Source organism: Sphaeramia orbicularis, chromosome 15, assembly GCF_902148855.1.
Source record: "Sphaeramia orbicularis chromosome 15, fSphaOr1.1, whole genome shotgun sequence".
In the NCBI taxonomy this organism is placed as follows: domain Eukaryota; kingdom Metazoa; phylum Chordata; class Actinopteri; order Kurtiformes; family Apogonidae; genus Sphaeramia; species Sphaeramia orbicularis.
In genome coordinates this window covers 34242244-34263296 of record NC_043971.1, presented here as the reverse complement: position 1 = coordinate 34263296, position 21053 = coordinate 34242244, and the positions used below count along the sequence as shown (strand labels likewise).

At 36.6% G+C, this 21053-nt stretch overlaps 2 protein-coding genes across 3 annotated transcripts in view; one reads left to right on the top strand and one right to left on the bottom strand.

Annotated features, from left to right (window-relative positions):
- zcchc24 (zinc finger, CCHC domain containing 24) overlaps nt 1-13185 on the top strand; it is a 44821-nt gene extending 31636 nt beyond the window's left edge. The window contains exons 3-5 of one of the 2 annotated variants that reach the window (XM_030155623.1): nt 3546-3710; nt 9068-9143; nt 9681-13185. In XM_030155623.1, the coding sequence (XP_030011483.1) occupies nt 3546-3710; nt 9068-9143; nt 9681-9682 (243 nt within the window). In that variant the 3' untranslated portion in view covers nt 9683-13185. Of the gene's footprint in view, nt 1-3545; nt 3711-9067 lie in introns of both variants that reach the window. The other variant, XM_030155622.1, reaches the window with a different exon arrangement.
- A 1234-nt stretch (nt 13186-14419) lies between these two features.
- ppifa (peptidylprolyl isomerase Fa) lies at nt 14420-18082 on the bottom strand. The gene is made up of 6 exons (XM_030155624.1): nt 17874-18082; nt 17705-17735; nt 17485-17573; nt 16746-16842; nt 15020-15095; nt 14420-14893 (listed from the first exon to the last, which is right to left on the bottom strand). The coding sequence occupies exons 1-6, from the start codon at nt 18015-18017 to the stop codon at nt 14758-14760; spliced, it is 573 nt and encodes a 190-aa protein (XP_030011484.1). The 5' UTR covers nt 18018-18082; the 3' UTR covers nt 14420-14757.
- Between the last annotated feature and the right edge of the window lie 2971 nt (nt 18083-21053).

The window sequence follows — 21053 nt, the reverse complement described above, 5'->3', positions numbered from 1 at the left end:
TATGACTAAATAACACTAAATGTGGTCATCGAGACCTCCATGAGAGGAAGGATGTTGCAATGACCTTACAACTGCTGCCCACACGGTGAATATAATGCAATGTCCAGATTTATAACTCCAAAAGCCCAAATAAGTGCTGCATTGCTTGGCAGTTATGCAGTCTTAATTTGTGTTGCAATATATTAGGTAGCACTTTATATTGCAGCTCAGCAATACCATCATGATATTGAAATAACAGGTAGTACATGAGTAATACTACAAAGTAATAACCAAATAATAGTGTGGTATTAATGGTAGATGTATGTGTAACATTAAACTATAAGTTATATAATGGGTTAATAGGGGCAAAAACCAAAGGGTTATAATTGGAAAAACACTTGTAAAGAGTAAACTTTCTAATAAAGTGGTTAATTCAGTACAATATGTAAATTAAAAATGGTATTATGTGGACATTAATTGGGTAATAACTTAATAATGAGGTAATATAGGTTAATGTTGCACAATGTGAATAAGCAACAGTGTAATGACAAGCTCACATGGATATTTCCAGAAGTTGAAAATTTTTATATTTATTACCATTTAGTACTAAACCTCATCCTCCCTTCAGTTCCCTTTTGCTACAAGATAATACAATAAAAATTATAGGCTTAATTCCGTCAGTATTTTGTGTAAATACCATGACTCAGAGCTGAAGTGTCAAAGTAAATTGAGTCTTTTTATGTTATGGTAGGGTTGGCCAAAAGATCATATGACAGTTTTTTTTTTCAGATAGAATCATGATCTATGCTCTGAATGGCCTTTTTTTTTTTTAAATCTCCTATAAACTGTAGGCGACTTTCAAACAAAGTAGTAACAAGTTTTCATTATATTTTCTTGGAGTTTTAGACGCTTTTGAGGCTTAAGCTGTGTGTTGTGGCTTTTTGTTGCTGCTGTCTAACCAAAAACTCTCCATTTTTACATCACATTAGACCAACATTATTAAAATATTTTGACAATATCCAGTTGAAGTTAATCCTAGTGAACATTGTCCTGTAAATACAGCTCAGACTCACGACCCACAGCTGACGGAGGTGAATTCTCACTCATTATTTCTTCAGCAGCAGCAAAACAACACATTATTAAAAGTCAAGATAATGTGGACTAAATCGGAACAAGTTAGTACAGACAGATACTGAAATATTTCTATTAAAACAGGCAGAAATAAACTCACTAGTTAATGCTAGCAACATTAATGCTACAAACCCATAAATTAGTGTAATGCTGTTTATAAATGACTGTAATTTCACAGAAAAAACAGGTCGTTTATAACAAATGTGGGAAAGTTTTGACAGCGCTGTCATTTATTTTTTTTAATGACACAATCTATACATTCCTCTTAAAGGTGACAATGAAATCACACAGCCCTGTATTGTGGCATGTTTAGATAAATCACACACCAAGTGACGTTAATGTAATTTTTAAGGTTTTACACCATAGAGTATATGATATTATAATATCCAGTTATTAACCCATTAATGTCACCATATTATCATTCACTCTGATTTAAGCATTGTATTGTAGTTAACATTTTGAATGCAAATTAGAAGTTTTATTATCTTTTGTATTCATCCCTTTACCATGCTAATTTTTGGTTCCCAGATACACCTATTTTTGTAGATAATTTCATGCAAAGGAGCAGGAAGCAAAAGGAGCATCTTCAAATTGGTTGTAACAGGGGATTTTGGCTGATCTGAAAGCGCTCAAGTGCAGGCGAAGGAACATGATGTGCGGTCGAAGGCCAAGGCCAGACCCAGTACACAGCATGAGGCAGGGGAGGAATGGTCATGAGGAAGATGAGTGCTGTTTCTGTCCTGCTGAGTCCTGGCTGCAGCATCAGGGAGAGATTTTTACATTTGAACAAAGAGCTGTAACAGGAAATCAGCATGGACTCAGTTCAACTTCAGCTTTCCAGATGATTAACTAGATTTATGCTCATACCACCTGGAGAATCCTACCTTTACCAAACAGTGAAGATGTTACACCACAGGTCAGTTGGATTCTAGAAGATGCAACACAGCAAAAACCTGAAACATCTTCTTTATTTTGGCATTTTTAAAAGTGAAAGTGACTGCCTGTTTATAGATGGATCACACTTTAACTTGATCATTCATCGGACACCATCCAAGCACAGTGTTGCCATGGCATTGTCTTTGAGATCACCCATTGATTGCATTAAGAAAACCCTGTCAGTGTGTATAGACTGCTGCGCTGCAGGCCAGTAGAAGTCAGATTTTCCAGTCTGTGTGCTGTCACAGTGGGAGATGCGAGGCTGACAGTGGGGTTGAGGTCATGCTGTTGAGGGTCGGATTGAAGCACAGCCGCTCGTACTTAGCGTTGGCTCGCTGGTGGTGATGCAAAGTGCTGACGTCTGTTAGGACAGCGCCAGATGCTGCTGATTAAAGTTCCTATTACTCATACAAGAACTGGGACAGAATGAGGGAGGACAGGGGATACAGATTGTACCCCTCCTCTCAGCACCCTGAACCTCCTAGATAAACCTTCAAATCTGCAGTCAATGTAAAAGTGATTAAGAAAACAATCTGTAGGCTTGCAGGGGAATCTGGACCCGACTGGACAGGTCTGGTTTCATTTCGAGAGCACATTTCCTAACCTTCTGGAAAACTGCCACCAGTTGCATGCTGTGCATTAAAATTACCTCCTTTTGTCATATCAGATATCCATCTAGGCATGAAAGCATTTTTCAGATCTGAGATAGAGTATTCTTTTTGTTGCTACCACATTATTTTCCAAAAGGAAAGTTTTTGTTTAGAAAAATAGTTGTTTCCAGACTGATAACAACCAGGCAGATGTTTGGTTTATTCAACACAAGATCTGAAATGTCTTTTTTTCTGCTTTTATGAGTGAGCTCCAAATTGATAATGACAAGCTCCAACAAACTAACTAATCAGTGCGCAGTTGGGTTTCTTTTGGCATGATGAGGAACAATTTGTGATCACCCCTACTGATGACATAAGCAGGACCTTAGTTTGCGACACGCTTTTAGGGGAAAAAACGAGCCCTTCCTCCCCCAATGCTGCTATAGTGGCCTAAATAAAGTTGCCAATGTGGACGTCATCGGAGAGGCCCTTCCCAAAATATTGCCCTCGGGCTTGTGCTTTTTCATGGCTGACTGACTGTTCGTAATCATCTCCCTCATGAGAATCAGAGGAGTAATTTAACACAGCTGTAATGGAAGTAAATGTCAAATTACACAACCACATATTGTGCCAAAATTCTGTGTAGGAGTGTGCTGTATGATGAAGTTGGATATATTAATACAGCATGGACGGACACACCCTGCTGTCAGTGCTCAGCATCCATTATCGAGCTGCAAAACATTGCTCTTAAATATCTTTCTGCACGGCATTTTTCAGAGCGCTCTGTGCATTCCTTAAGCTGCATTATCTCAAGAATGTAAAAGTAATGTTTTCCCCACATGTGGATGTAGTTCATCCGCCCGCTTCAAAGAATTTCTGCTTTATAATTCTTTTTTTTTTTCTTCACAGGCCAGACCCAAAGGAGAGGGACTGACGCCTTACCAGGGCAAGAAAAGATGTTTCGGGGAATACAAGTGTCCCAAGTGTAAGAGGAAGTGGATGAGCGGCAACTCCTGGGCCAACATGGGACAAGAATGTATCAAGTGCCACATTAATGTCTATCCACACAAACAGGTACTTACACCTTAAAATAAATATCTGCATTAAAGCATAATTTCCACTAAAATCTAGAGCTGCAAAGGTTAATCAATTGGTTGACAACTATCGTCTTGCATGGCAGCAGCCGCACACTGGTGTATGAATGTGTGCGTGAATGGGTGAATGTGAGGCTTTGTAAAGCGCTTTGGGCACCATGAAAGTGTAAAAAATGCTCTATATAAGTGCAGTCTATTTACCATTTACCATGTAACAGTCATCAGAATTTTTCAGTTTGGGTAATTTCATTCTCTATGACAGTAAAAACTGGATATATTTGGGTTTTGAGTCAAATGTGTCATTTCAGGACATCCTATTTTCACAACTTTGGGATGTTTTATTGACCAAATAGCTGAACTATACACTGAAATGGACTACAGTCACAAACATTCCTGGCTTTATGTTTACTTTTTTAAGCTGCCAACCTGCTGGGATATGTTTTATTCATATTAAAGAGGGCTAGACTTTTAGTCCAACGGCGCGAAGGTCTGATGGACTATTGGTGTCAGTTGTCGTCCATCCATTGTCTGTCCATTGTCAGTCCATCATCCGTCTGTAAACAATTTTTCAAGAACCCTCTCCGAAACCTTCTGTCAGAATGACTTGATATTTGTTATGGAACATCTTTAGGGTAAGGTCTACCAAGTTTGTTCAAAGAATTGGGAAATATCAATTCTGAAAATTTTTTTATGAATTTTTGAAATTTTAAAAATCCCCATTAGTTTATAATGCAACAAATTTCAAAGTTTTATAACTTGAAAACAGTTGAAGATATTGATATACTTACTATTGGCAATAAATAGGAAGTCACATATGGGCTTTCATTTGGTGCCATGACCTTTGACCTTGAGTAACCTTGAAAGGTCAAAGGATTGTCAATTAATATCTTTAAACATGCCATTGGACAACAGGACCCTTGGCCGTATTTTTACTTTTACTAATTTTACACAAATATGGGAAGGACTCACACAGGCCTGCATAGTTCAGTGTTTAATTCATTTTAAAGTAGGCCCACACATGCCCACTACATTCCTGTTTGGTGTTTTCCTTTGTTATAACAGGTACAAATAGAAATAGGGTGGCTATGGCTCAAGAGGTAGAATGGGTTGTTGAATAACCAAAGGGTTGGCGGTTTGAATCCCGCTCTGTCCTAGTCATGTGCCATTGTGTCCTTGGGCAAGACACTTCACCCACCCTGCCTCCAGTGTCACTCACACTGGTGTATGAATGCGTATGAATGTTTGGTGGTGGTCGGAGGGGCAGTTTGGTGCGAATTGGCAGCCACGCTTCCATCAGCCTGCGCTTTGAGTGCCTTGAACAGCGCTATAGAAATCTAATCCATTATTATTAGTAGAACAATTCTTATAAAACTGTTTAAATTGTGTTATGTTTTGCGGCTCCCGGCTGTTTCTCTTTAGTGGAAGAGGGGTAAAATGGCTGTTTGGAAGGTAATGGTTGTAGATCCCTGAGCTAATCGATTTTGAAAAACTACAACCTCAAATAAGGAAAAGTTTGGACAATGCAAATTAAAAAAAGAAAGTAGTGATATTAGAATGCACTTTGCCTTGTATTCCAGTGTAAACACTTGGCCTAAATCTGTACATTCAGGAGAAATAATTAATTGACAGATTAACATTGAAAAACATAATGATCCTTTTCAGCTGAACTGAAGTCTGAAAAGCTTTCTCACACGTTTCAGTTTTAAGTGGTTTACTGGACCGACTTGACCACTTTTAACTGAGTACAGACTCTGCTTCTGCACAGCTGCATATTATCTTGAGGATACTCCAGATGGCCTCATTAAAACAAAATAAAAATCATACCACAAAGAAATGCCATTGCAACTTTGGTCATAAACTAGAATTTAATAAAGTAATTGCATGATCAAATTTGGGGATTATGTACTAAATGTTATCCAACCCCAAAAAGAACATATATATATATTTCATTTTTATTAATGATTTACAGATGCAAACTAACTCCGGGGTAGTTTTGGCTTCCAGCTGTGCAAATTCTCCTCATATTTCATATTATTAACCAATTAACAAAGATGCTATGGGGTATATTTTTTAGAAACACTCAGAGGGAATTAACATGCTTGTCTGTTCAGCTAAACCTCTTGAAAATGTTCCTCACAGCGGAGACATGGATCTCCTGAGAAAGAATCCTCTCTGTTTTCTTCAGCCAGAGATATATTTACCCCCAACACTTCATCTTTTGATATTTATGCTTTTCCACATTCTTCCAATTCCACTTCCTGAAATAAAATTAGGATGACTGCTTGAGGCCCCCGTTGCCTCTGTGAATACCTCGGCTGACTGCGATCCGCTCTGTTAACACTTACATGAAGTGAACCAGCAAAGGGACATTGCTCAATGGATTTGCTGTAAATGTCTGGCAGGCAGTCACAACATTTCCAAACAATGGAAAGTTGACGTATAATATATTCTGAGATTGTAGGTTATTTAGTGAAGGTAGATGTCAGATGTGACGTCTCCCTACATCGCTTAGACTCTAATGAAAACTATTTGGAAGTGAGTATTTCCTATCCTATAAGCTGTTTTGTCTCAAGTTAAAACCTCTCTCTTTTCGCTGCGTGTCTTGTGGCAAAGCTACACACAGCCAAGCAAATTCCCTGCATTTGCAATGTCACCCACTTAACATATTTCCCCCCTGTCAGCGTTTGAAATGGACCACTAACCTCCATGTACTCAAGTATCAAAAAGCTTAGCCTCTCTGTTCTCTTTTCACCCTCCTCCCTGAAGATTCCCATAAATATACTGAATATGTATTTCAGATCACCCCCTTAAGATTATTCTGTAGTACATTTGGAGCCGGTGAAAATTCTTTAATGCGATCTTTTCTGTGCCAAAAACACAAGCCAGAAAATATGATCCTCGCTGAAAATTTTTCCTTTCATTTGCCCCGTGGAAAGAGCTCACAGCGCAGGTTCAGCGACAAAGCAGCCTCACTTTTGTGCTCAAGGACACTTCAGCAGAGAAGCAAACCTGCAGCAGAGGGGCTTGAACCCAGCTCTCTGCCTCTGCTAAAGGGACCCCTGTAAAAAAAAAAAAAAAAACATACATCAGATTTTCCAGTTTTCCACAAGGACTTAATGTCTTTGACGCACCGATAGTAAAGTCTCAATACTTCCTGGCAGACTCATTAGCAGCAGAGTGAAATATCTCCTTCTACTGACCCGTGGTAACCTGGTTTCCTTAAGTTAGACCACTCAGAGTAAGTAGTGGTTTTATAAAAAGGCCTAAGACACAATTGTTGAGAAATAAAATATTCCAAGCTGACTGTTAAATGTTCTGGCTCTGTTTTCACTCCCTTTGTCCTTGAAAATCATTCCAAAAAAGTCATTTGTTGCTGTGGTGTTTTGCTGATATTTCCATACAGGTCATGATGATCAAATGCGTGTTGGAGCTTTTTCCTTAATATCAGGTTGTTAAAATGCAACACAAGTTTCCAGAGTTGATGGTGCACTGCCATATCTCTGCAACTAATTGTGCAAAGTACACGTCTGGTCTGTGAAGAATATGCGAGAAATGTTTGGGGCCAAGCAGTTGGAATATATAGGCAAGTAAATACTGGTGCCAAATAAACAGCCTTCGAAACTCAGACAAAGAGTTGGTTGTTAAGTGTGCATCTCTTCTACTTTTACTTACATGCCAATTTGATGTAGTTGTCCAACTTTCTACTTCTACTCCATTACATCTCTGAGGGAAAAACTGTACTTTTTACCCCACTTGACTATGTATCTCCAAATATGTCGATTGGAGTTTGAAAAAATTCTCCTCCTTATGACAAATACACTCTGATTAGCTGGAAAATGCACTGTCAAAAAGTTGAAAAAAGGCCTGTTTTCTGAGTTCATTACAAATTGACTTCCTACAGATACATGGTTGTCACAAGATAGCAACACCACAAACAATATGATCTCATAGAATATGATGCTTTGCTGTAGATTACACTAATCAATACAAAATTAAATAGTTAAAATGAACTTAACATTATACATCTATAGCAGTAAAATACAACATATCCATTAGTACAGCAGTATGTTAAACATTATATCATCAGAATATTAAAGCGTTTCATATTTAATAGTTTTAATATTTAAGATATGCATTTTGTCCTTAACTGAAGTTTGTGTGGGAATCTGTTTTGTGCTGAAAGCCCATCATTTGTTGAGATCCTTTCCATTGCCTATATCTAAAATTGCAGCCTGTATATTGATTTCTAGAATTCAGTGTTTTTTCTGCAAAAATCCAAATTTTTCACCACCTCCGTAGTAGCAGTAACAGTATACAAGTAATTTAGAAGTCTGCCAGTGTGAAGAAACACTCTTACATGTCATCACCTTCTTACAGTAATGGCCTAAGCCAACATTTTCAGGTTTTTCTAAAAACAAAAAATATATACTCATACTTGGTTCAGTTTTTTTTTTTTTTTTTTTAACTTTATAGATTAAACTTACATACATTTACTAAAGCAAGTTTTTGAATGCAGAATGTTTTACATTGTGGCATTAATGCATTTATTTAATGGTGCACTAAGATTTACATGTATTTTTGTGCTTATGGGACGTTTTAGAGCCTGTTTTGTGCCGAAGGTCTAGGTCTAAGCTAATGACAGTCTCTGGTTCCTAAATCCATAATAACAGCCTATACGTTCATTTCTAGGACTCTGGGTGGTTTTCTGCTAAAAGTTCTTAAGTATTTCCATCACCACAACAGCTGCTAGCTTCAGAAGTCTGCTAATGTGAATAAACACTCCCAGCACAACACAAACTTCACATAAGTACAACACATCTTACATATTGAACCTTTAAGAGCATTTTGCTGATAAGACATACTTATACGATGCAATGTTATGAAGAATATTTTCACATCATAGTAGTAGTACTGTAGTACACGGTTTGTACTGAAGTGAAGTTTATGTTGCAATCTGTTTTGTGGCCATGAGATAACACTGTCTCTGCTGCTTGCATCCATCAAAACAGGACTGACATAAGATTGTGCAAGATTCGGCAAATTTTCTGATCTTTTATGTGCTCCAGAGTTCTTTAGTGGCTCTCTTTAACTCAGCTTCTGCTGTACCAGTGCACCAGACTATATACAGTTAGCTTAGAAATGTAGTCCGCTAATGTCAACAGACGACCAGCTCCCACTCACAACACTGACTCCAAAACAAACGTCACATAAGCACACACAAATCTTACAGAGACAACCTTTAAGTAAAGGATGTTAACACTTCTTCCACTCTTGGTATGCGTTCTTTGGTGTTTAATACCTCATGACTCATTGCAGTTCCTCTGTTTTTATCCTCAGCGCCCTTTAGAGAAGCCAGATGGCCTGGATGTTTCTGACCAGAGCAAGGAGCACCCCCAGCACCTGTGTGAGAAATGTAAAGTCCTGGGCTACTACTGCCGTCGTGTGCAATAATCATCTATATCCTCATCAGAGAGCAACTTGTGTGTCCCCCAAGTCCTATTGCTCATCCTCCACCGAGGCTTTTCACTTCTGACCTTCACCCTGGACCCAGTGTGGCGTCCTTTTCCTCCTCTGTTCTGTCTTTCTCACAAGCCTCAAATGTAGACGGTAGCTCTAACCCTCCTATCTGAACCCTCTACCCCTCTCCCAAACACCTGCGCAACACAGATTTAAGTCATTATTGTAATATTTTGACAGTATTGATGGTTATATCCTAAAGAAACAAGCTAGGATCTTTGCTGAAGAATAATCCCTATCTAAGTGCTCTTCATAAGAAGCTAAAAGTTGCCAAATTCAGTGACTCTAAATGCCTTGTAAACCCATTCATCCAGACTTAATCATTGCATTTATGAACTAGCAGCGTGCACAGTATTAGTATTTCATTGGTGTCACTGACAGTATTGTTCAAAAGATTACCTCACTTTGGGGTTTGTTGGCTTTGTGTTTACAGAGATCTGCCTTCCATTTCCCTGTCAAGTGAAGTGCGTGGTAATGTGATGAACGTATAACCCGGCCTCCTGGGATGGTATAATATACACAAGGTCTCTGATGTCTTGCCGTATTAGGGTCAACAGCACATCTTATTAACTGTGAATTAACTGAGGGATATTGTGCCAAACATCCCTAGCTTACATTTGGCCTATTTATTTTCTTGTTGTCTAGTGTGCAATTTGAACTTTTAACTGGGACATGAAGTAATGTTTTTGTATGTTTGTATACCACAATATTGTTTAACTGCTTCCAAGTGTCTTTAGAAACTACTGTAGGTTCAGTCGCGTATGATCGCTCCTCGTTTGCTAACAGATTTTTTCATTTTTCGTCCCCAAAGTATTTTTATTGCCACACAAAACCTCATTTATCTATTGCCAGATAGAGATAGGTTAGTTTTGTTCATTTCAAATCACAGTTTTTCCTCCAAATTAACAAAAATACATATATATTTAGCCATCCACAGTTTCTTGCTCGTGTTGTATGAGGAATGTTTTTCTGAAAATGATGTAAGAAATGAACTGGTTGCCACAATTTCATTAGTATGATTTTAGAGGTTTAACTGTCCACATGTAAAGCCTTATTCACTTCTTGCCGCTAATTAGAAAAATACAATGGTTTGTTTGAAGGAAAGACATCTGAGTTGACATTTTAGTGCCTAACTGATGCCTGGAAGGCTTAGCGGTGTTGTGGAATGACAGTGAAGCTAAATGGAAACTTTTCCAGGGGCTTGCACCCTTAAAAACTATGTCCAACAGCTGATTACAGTTTAAAGAGTGTCCAGAGGGAGGTGGAGAGATGGAGGGGTTGGTTAAAGAATACTAAAACAAATATGGAAAGGTGGATTTGTGATATGATGATGCTCAATGATATAGGGAAAGTGATAATGAAGTTGACACATTATTTTCTGTATTTAAAGAAAGAAAAAAAAACACATCCTGCCCACTTTATTCTGTTTACATGACATATACGACAATGAATAATTAGAGTAAAACTATAAAATGATAAACTGTAAAATTAAGGAAGCTTCTGTACTCTCTTATATTTTTATCAAAGCAGTAAATTCTGAACATATTTTTGTATGTACTATATGTCTAGCCTTACAAAAGATGATTGACTATATTTTATACTGTAGCAAACTGTGCCTTATAAAAAAAATGTAATCACTCTGAAGTATAAAGATAAAGACAAGACGGCCTTTTTAAGAAAAAAATCTGGAAGAGAAGAATAGGCTTGTGACTTGAGTAGCATGTGTACATGTGGAAAATTGTGTTGTATAGAAAGTTTTATGCAAGTTGAAGATGTGACTGAGGACTAGAGGATTATACATATTTGCTTCATTAGCATTTTGAAGTGTTATGGTGGGTGTTCGCAGCGACACACTTTGCTGTGGAGGCTCAGGCTGCACCAGCATTTCCCAGCTGGAAAACACACAGTCCTACTGTGGTCTGTTGTCATGGAATATCAACAAAGATGTTATTTCTTAGTCACAACAGAAAGGAGTCGCACATGAATCTGTGGACCTCACGTTTTATGTTTTTTTTTTTTTTATCTATTGTAGTTCTGTTTATCCAAGAACCGTTTGGTTTTGTCAGAAAATAGACATGGTCGCTTGCTGAGACTGCAGTGGCTGAAATTGGTACCTCTGCATTTTATATGGATCATTTAGTTACTTTACATCTATAAAAGGTCAGATGAAGAATTGGCAGTTGTGCATAGAAACTATGAAGTAAATGAAAGTTCATCCTAGCCTGTCACAGTTGGGAACAATCCATTTTCTTACTGCAGTAGTTTTTTTTTTTTTTCTGTTGCTCTATTGTGATGACACTAACTTTAAAGGACATTAAACCTGCAACGTATTATCCCCATTAAAACATGTGGCTGCAGTGAGAGGAAGAGATACCAATGATGCCTTATGAAATCACTTCATCAACAACAAACAATACATTTGTGATTGACAGCATTGTGGTTGAACAGGAATAAAAAATAAGTGGTGAAAAAATGCCATTTGAGGGTTCTGCCATATTATGAGGAGGTCATTTAATGGCAAACCAAGAGCCAACGGAAGCAGCTGATGCTACATATTTGAAAAAAGAAATCTCTGCTTTTAGACACAGTGTCTTGAATTACATATACTTGACTTTTCTAGTACCTTTTCAGTTAAAATTTGTTATTTTCTATGAATGAGATGTGTATTTTGGAACACTTGCTAGATGTTGAAAATTTTAAAGCAATCTGCAAAAAACTCAAGAGTTATTTCCCTAACAAGATATTTACAAAAGACCGTTTTATGTATATATTTGATGGCCATCATTTTCAAGGATAGTAGCTCTTTTGAAGTGTTATGCAATATTGAAGCTTTTTTGTGTGAAGAAGGGCCTATTGCTGAGAAATAAACAAAGCTGGGAGTTTTTTTTTTTCTTTGATGTTTTACAATAATCTGAGGGGTTTATCCTGCAGAAATATTTATGAAAAGATTTTTTACAACACTTTTTGTATAGAATATGCAACAAAGTTACACTAAGAAGGAAATATTGATGTCTACATAGAATATTATTAAAAAGCTGGTACATAATTAATACCCGTTCTCAATTATAAGCCATTGTATTTTTGTGTTTTTGTTTTTATGATGTTATCAGTGTTGAATAACCCTCAATGTTATCAGATGCTATATGTAACTAATTATGTGCTGCCATTTACATCCATACAGCCACGTGTATTCATTTTGTAAGCAGTAACTACAATATTATGAAGATATATTGTGTTAACATGCAGAATATTTTTTTTTCTTAATTAGTGATGGATACTCACCACTGTATAAGCACATTAAACTGTGAGATGTAGTTTGCTTAAAGCAGCAAAGACAAGGAATTATTATAAAATGTTACGGTGTTATTAGTAGTTTAGGGAGTGTATACTTTTGTCAAGAAAGTGTGTGTGACAAAGAACTATTCTAGAGTTTGCATGTGCATGTGTTTGGTTTTGAATGAACTATATTTTGTGCAATGTATACTTTATTTAAATACTTTACAGTAGTTTGCTACAGTACATATTGTTTTTAACATTATCGGCAACTCCTGATTGTTATTAGTCATGAGATATTTCATTTACTGCTAGTGTAGCCTCTACAAATAATACATATTTACTGAATGTAATGTGTTAACACTTAATGTGGTCAATTGGAAAGTTATGTTTGTATTCTTTACTGTCTGTATCACTTGAGATATTTGTAATGCAATATTGCAATAATGTAATATTTGAATTGGACAGAACACAGGCGTGGGGTCGGGAAGACAATGATTTTGGGAAACAAAGACAGTCATGGTTTCGAGAGTAGACCACAGGTCTGTTTTTTCATGTCCATGAAACGGCATTCCAAAATGTGCCTTATTTGTTAGTCGGGAAGACATTTTAGTGCTTTAGTGCTGTTGAGAGTTTGACGAATAAAAGTCATATTGAATTAGGAATGCTTTGATTTTGTGGTTTTATTTGTTTGGGGCCCAGCGTTGAATTGTTGTTACCAGTAACTGGGAGGTGTTCACTTGGGGATTTGATTTCAGCCAAAAGCAACATGTTTTTCTGACTGCTCCTGGCCATATAACATTCATTACATAAAGTTTAAGTTCTGAAAACACCGCACTGTTTCTCTCCACGCTTCTCCAAGCTTGAAGCCTTAAACTAATCTGAGTGCAGAGATTGCAAATAAGTGTGTTTTCATGAAGCCGTGCAGTGCCTGTGGTGCTTTAAGACTTTCTCAAAGGTTGGTTTTTGCTCCGTCATCCAGGGGGTCTGTGGACGTGCTGACAGACAACAGACATGCTGAACTCCCAGGACATGATTTCAACACTTTTCTGTCTGTTTGTGGCAAACAAACACACAAGATGGACACCAGCTGACATGGTGTACTGTAATAAATGTAGACATTTACAGCTAAAGAACCAGATTGTACCAGTTGTAAAGATGTCATTGTTGTTGCATGTGTATTAAGTGTTGGCCACAGCTCTACCTTCCTTCAAGCCAAGTTTCCATGCATAATATTGGACATGCATTCCAAATAGCTAAAACTAAACCAGAGGGTGGGGACCCAAATTATATCAAGTTTGTTACAACATCTCTAGCTCAAACAGAGTGAGAACTGAAAAGTCTCTATAGCAACAATGTAATCTGAGAATTCAAACAAACGGTGGAAGGTCAGTGCGCATATGGTTTCATTTAGGGGCAAGAGCTGCTTTTTTACGTCGCTTCATTATTTACTTTCATAAAGTATTAGCTCGATAAGCAGCACCACCCAGTCTCTGGCTCGGAGACGTGTCCTGGCCTCTTTCCTCCCCCTCTCTTGTCTCTCTCCCGGAGCCACTCTGTGTTTCAAATAATGAAGAGAGGCAGAGTTAGAGAAGCCCACATACAAGCTAAAGACATTTTCAGGTTTCTTTATGACTCCAGAGAATGAAATCATCTGCACTCGCAGGATCCAGAGAGGTCTGTATAGCCCACAGGTCTATCATGTGTCAAACTGTGTTCATGTGATACTTCAGCCTCACGGTAGGTGGATGTCACATGATGTCACATCCTGCTCTGATGGACAGGAAGTGGTGCAGGAGAACAGGCGTCTAAAAAAAGATGTTGGATCATTTCCAGGAAGCTTTAAAACCAGTGGAGATGGTGGCACAAGAAGAGGGAACAGCCCATGCAAATCAGAGCTAGTGAAATACAAAAAATGTTTTTATTTGGCAGTGAATGTACCACAAATACAGTATAGAATCATTTTACAAAGTAGATTACTCATCATTTTATATTACATGCAAAATACTGCCGATTAAGACTTCTGTGAATCGACGAGCATGGTTTTATAACATTTAATATCTAAAATTTTCCATCTGATTTTGAGCCTTCAAATAATTCATCTTGAAAGTTTATGATTAACAAAGTAACAGGGGTTGACCTGTTACAGTTCCCTGTTAAGATGTTCTGAACACAGCAGACAGGATAAAGTAAATAAATGTCTGCATACTGAGTCATTCTGCAGAAGTCCATGTGTGTTACTTGATCTCCCCACAGTCAGTGATGACAATTTTCTTGATCACACCACCATCATGTAAACCAAAAGATTCCATCTTGGTGACGATGTCCATACCTTCCTTTACCTGCCCGAACACCACATGTTTACCATCAAGCCTGTGAACCAAAGACACAAAATGAGACCTCAGACACTTGTAAGTGATTACAGTTTGTTATATTTGATAGAGCAGACTGTAAGTGACTGCAGAAGTTCACAAAATACATACAACTTTAACTATTTACCATTCAGTTTTGACTGTACAGATGAAAAACTGGGAGCCGTTGGTGTTTGGCCCTGAATTCGCCATTGAAAGTATTCCTGCACAAAAAAAGACAAACCAACAGGTAATTTTAACTACGTGATAACCTCATTTTACCGCTTATCACATGAAAACCATGTTAAGGCCTTACGGGAGAGGGATGGAAACAAACACAGGTCAACAACAGGGTTATGTAAAGGCCTGTTTCTGTTTTCCCTAAACTGACACAAACTGTGGTTACACAACGCTTTAAAAAGAAGTACCAAATAATAAGAATGTGGGTTAAGTTTATTTTAAAAAAGAAGTTATTTTGATTGCATGTTGATTCAATAAAAAGTAGGTCATTCACCTGGGGATTGCAAAATCCATATAGCCTGGAGTTTAAAGTCTAATAAGAGAACAGGTGGTGCCATCTAGTGGATATGCAGAAAAATACACAAATACAACGCTCGTAGAAATTGCACCATCAATAATCCTGATTAAATGAGAAATAAGACATAAAATGGTGATGAAAACAGATAAACACATGCCTAACACTTTAGTTAACGAGTAGAGAAAGCAGTTAATGAATCAGGGATGTAGTGATGAAATAAAATAATAATAAAGTCATTTCACTTGTACCTGTAAATGTAACTTGTAGACTATTTCTACTCCACTACGTCTCAGAGGCAAACATTGCATATTTTACTCCACTACATTTGTCTGATGGCTTTATTTTTCATATTCCAATCATATCTCCAAATATGTTGATTTTAAATGTGTGAAACATGTGTAAGAGCCAAATTCATCCATCTTCTTCTGCCAGCAGCCAAATTATTAAAATAAAATAATGATGCATTATAAAGCATTGAGATAAGTTTATGCTAATTATTTTTATTTATTTATGTTGAAAATTTCTTTGCTCATAATTGGGAATTAGGGTGCACAGTGTGTCATGTTTGCTAAGAAAGAAAAAGTCATAAAAAGAAATTGGACTAAAAATATCTTTTGAATGAACGAGGACAAGCTAAAATTTTCCAAAGGTTTTGGTTGACTTAAGAGAAGCTCAGAAGGAATATGATTTTTGTTATGGCTATAAAGTTACAATTAATGTTTAAGACTTTAATAAATCATAAAAAATCTGTTTGTATCTCTGCTTTTCTTTGGATGTAATCATGACGAACCAGTCAAAATGTTCTAGTAGACCAGAAAACTAATGTCTTGACTTATTTGGAGTTCAAATTTCTACAGATTGTTCTGTTATGTGCTACATTCCTCCTTCTAAAGTTAAATACATTCTTTTTTAAAAGTTAACTTTTTATAGATACATGGTTTTTTTTACTGGACAGTGGCTCCAAACATATATATGATGACCTTATAGAATGATGCATTCAGTAGCATTCAGATGGACTCAGATACATCTGATAATCTGAGCTCAAGTCTAAACATGTACAGAAATAAAATTAATCCAATTCTGTGTATAATACTTAACACTGACAGGTACCATTTTACTGCACGATGACTATTTAGACTTTTCATACTTCAACTACATTTTGTTGATGATACTTCAGGAACTATTTGAATGCACAACTTTTACTCTCAGTGGAGTACATTCACAGTGTGATATTAATACTCTTACTTAATCTGAATGCTTCTTCTACCACTGCAAGGATGGATAAAACTTTATTCTCTACAAAGGTGAATTGTGGTTATTTATTTCAGTTGCATACCTGGTTCAGTGTGTTTTAATTTGAAGTTTTCATCTTTAAACTTAGTCCCATAAATAGATTTCCCTCCTGTGCCGTTGTGTTTGGTAAAGTCTCCTCCCTGAAATAGGAAAACATGTCAGTAAGCAACACTGCGCATGCTCAGTCTGGATCTGCGATGCATCGCCTTAAATCTTTTTTTTTTTTTTTTTTTTTTTTTCATACTTTATTTACATAATAACATATACACATAGAACAGAACATGGCATGGAGAAAACATAATGCTCGAGGTGAGGCAGGAAAAAATTAAATATAAATACATATATAGGTAAGTAAATTAAATAAATAAAAGTAAAGGAATAAACGAGAAAAAATAAATAAATAAATAAATAAATAAATAAGTTTACAACTTAAATTCGTCACATAAGGCTTTAGTCTTCACAGCTTTAGGGTTAGTGCAAAAGTTAAGTGTGTCTAGGTAGGATTTTAAATAAGCTTTAAAGACCATAAAGCTGGGTTTCTGACTGGCAAATTTGCTGGCATGTATATGAAATTTGGCTAATAAGGAAATTAAATTAAGAATAAACAATTTCCGAGTAGGCAAATCAGTAATAAAGAAACCAAATAAAATATTTTCAATTTTGAAGTTAAAAGAAATATCCAGCTTTCAATTTAAAAAAAGATTCATATCACACCAGAAAATCTGACAAAAGGCACATTCCCAAAACAAATGAGTTAATGTTTGCATTGCGTTAAATCTCACCTGACACATGAAGCCAGGTATGACTCTGTGAAACACACTGCCCTTATATCCAAAACCATGTTCTCCCGTGCACAGGGCTCTGAAGTTTTCTGTCAAAATCATTTTCTTTCAATAATTCTGAACATAAATCAGAGGTAGCAGCTAACAGTCTTCACACAAAAACTCCTAAGATTGAATAAATTGTGTGTAAAATTAAAAAATAAAACATGATAATACATACCTGCGGTCTTTGGCACTACATCAGCATTTAACTGCAAAAAAAGCAAATAAAATTAAAATTAAAGCATAAGATATGAAATGTAAGAAATCCCTTGGGTACATGTTTGAGCATTACGTCCCCAGGTGACACCAAGGTCCTCCGGAGAAGCTAATGCTAACAGGCTAACTACCTCGATAATTATTCTCCCAAGAGGCTCACCGTCAGCCTCGATGTCCAGAAACACGACGGGGTTCTTGGTGGGACCAGAGGAGAACAGCCTGACAGCGGCGAGCGCCACTGAGCTGTACCTCATCCGGTTTTTGATCTGTATCATTGCAGCACATCTGACCGGAGCTGCAGGCCATGGAGGCTGTGTTTACATGGGACGTCCGTCAGCTGGTCTCCGCATCGGACTCAATAGTGACATCGTGTGGCCGCTTCCAGAATGCATTAACCCTTTCATGCATGAATTATAAGAACCTTAGTTGAGTTTTTTTCCTGAGTGTTTTTTTTTTCTCTTTAGGGGTGGAAAAAAACAATGCGATTGAAATTTTTTTATGAACCTATTTTTCATGGAGGTACAAAAATGTCCCCTCAGCTGGACACCAATTTTTGAAGCAAAAAACCCCCCATGTGTTTAAACCCCATCATCAGAAAGTGATAAACTATGAAATAAAAACATTTTTCATTCAGCTAATCTGATGTTTTCTCACATTTTAACATACTCTAATACTAGTTATTACTAACTTCATGCAGACAATATGCAAAAAAACCCTTTTTGATTAAGAAAAGTGTTGATTGCAGTCTAATAAATATTAGATTTAACACATGTTACTGCAGATTAGGTTTATCAACCTGATCTGCAAAGTTACAGTAATGGTATGAATTACAATGTATTATGGGATGGTGCATAAGCGTCCACTGTGTCGGCTGATATGGAACTAAAACAACAAAACCCATGAATATATAAGAGAAGAGCTGGAGAATAACCATCCACTGTAGTGACCAGTATGCATGAAAGGGTTAAAGCAGGGGTGTCAAATATAGGGTCCACCAAAACAGATACCAATCATATATTCATCATTATACATTGTGTGTGTGTGTGTGTGTGTGTGTGTGTGTGTGTGTGATAAAAAAGAAGAAAAAAAAATCCTTATCATGTTTCTTATTTGTTGTCATGTCTTTCACATGTTTTGTTATGTACTGCTCACTTAAATTAAAAAAAAAAAAAAAAAAAAACATACAATCCTCAAGCCAATCCCAGCCCACCAAAGGATCCAATCCGGCCAGTGGGGTGAATTAGAAGTGCAAAAATTACACTGAGAACAAGAAAAGTCAAAGGGTTCCGACTTTGTTTTAGTTCAGGGGCCAGAAAATTGAAATAATAGTATAATGACCTAATAACAACTCCAAATTTTCCTCTTGTTTTAACCCATAAAGACCCAAACATCCATCTATGACCAAAATCATCTACTGATCTATACTGTTTAATACCTGTTGATCCACTAATCCCAAACCCGGATTAACCATATGGGCAACTGGGCAATTGCCCAGGGGCCCGCGACCTCTGAAGGGCCCTGGGTAGCTCAGGCGTAACGAAAATATCTGGTTTCTTATTTATTTTTTGTGAAAATGGAGGACACTTCCCTCTCTTTCTAATGTTGTGGATCAATTTTAGATTATACTGATGCTAATGTGTTTTGTTTTCATATCATCATATGCAAGTGAGTGGCCTTGACAAGAGGCTATAGTGGTGCACTTGTAGTTCTACGAGCATTTACATATTTGTACATCAAAATGCATTTGATGATAGTTAGATATTGAAGTATGGGGTATATTTACATATATTCCTGGAATTTATTCTGTATTTTGCCAGATTATAGGGATCCTGGGGTCGTGATGATGGGGCCCTTGAATATTGTTGCCCAGGGTACGATGAAGTGTTAATCTGACCCTGACTAATTCTATCAATACATATAAATAATTGTTGTAAAATGCAGTTTGTCATCTTTTCATTATCCTCAGATATGACCCATTTGGACATGCAGATGCTCCATATTGTGTATTTTGTGTATTTTATTTATTTATCTTCATAAGGACAACTCACAATATACATTAACCTTAAACAGGAGAGATGTAGTGTGCCAGGTTGTAGCACTAGTGTTAATTTCCACCTGTAGTCCCAGGGCGGCAGATGTCATCATTAAAAAAGCAGACATTAATAAAAACTAAAACATACATAGAGCAGTAGTGAAAGTGAAAACACCATCTTCTTCTACCACAGTGATTCACCAGTAAAACCCATCGAGTTTGATCAATGACAATGGATGGAAACGATTGGTTTATGTTCAGCTGATGATGGATTTGCTGAAAAAGTCACGTTTTCTTCAGTTTTCTCTGTTTTTGTTGTAATAACCCTCAACTTTAATCTGAGCTTTAAAGAACATCTACATGATCAGTGAATTAAATATAGGAAAATACCTGATTTTCACTAAAAAAAAATGCATAATACAGAGGATAATATAACAATAAATGGTGAGGAAGGTGAAATACAGAGAAAAATTCACTTGGGAACTGACACAAAAGTAACACTGGGTGTTTATGGGTTAACCCATTCATACATGGCATCACTGCAATGGACAGTTATTCAGTCTTTAATTAAAGTTACATTATTTGCAGTGATGACTCCAACTCCATTGTGTTTTCTAATATTTATAAGGCTCACTTTCTGTAAATCCTGCTGTGACACTTGAATTTCTCCACTGTGGGACAAATGAAGTCTTATCTTATCCTGATATATTGTTTAATGAATCCAAAACATGTGGTTAAACAGAAATTCTCTAATAAAAAAGCTATAATTTAGGGAATAGTTTGTTCACAAATTTCTTAATCCTCATAGTTTTTGGGATTTTGTTTCACTGACAGGAGATTCACAGAGTATTATTACTGATTTATGACAATTCAGTTACATTTTATTCTGAAGTGATATGTTTTCTTAAATCAATGACGTGTTCTCATTGTGGAAAGTGTTTTATGCGTGTGTTTAGGCTTAAACAGTACCATTACATGTTAGACTGTTGATGCATGGAATACACTACAATAAATAGCCAGGTATTATGCTAAAGAAAAAAGATATTGAAGAAATACGACTGAATATGTCAAAAATATCACTACTTTATTAACAATTTATGCATGAAAGGGTTGATGTTAAATAAAATAAAATTACATTATGAAAATATTCACATTTACAAACTACCCTTTCACAACAAAATGTGAATAACCACAACAAATGTAAACACCCTGAGATGTCTTAAGAAAAATAAATACAATTTTAACAATATTATGCCTGTTGCTAAATGTTTTGTTCATT

What these genes read in the sequence shown, in the direction of transcription:
- ppifa (XM_030155624.1), bottom strand. Translation starts at nt 18,017, where the DNA reads ATGATACAGATCAAAAACCGGATGAGGTACAGCTCAGTGGCGCTCGCC. An exon ending in TTGGGAGAATAATTATCGAG is followed by an intron (nt 17,736 to 17,873) that starts GTAGTTAGCCTG and finishes CTTTTTTTGCAG; the next exon opens with TTAAATGCTGATGTAGTGCC. An exon ending in TGTACAGTCAAAACTGAATG is followed by an intron (nt 14,894 to 15,019) that starts GTAAATAGTTAA and finishes TTTGGTTCACAG; the next exon opens with GCTTGATGGTAAACATGTGG.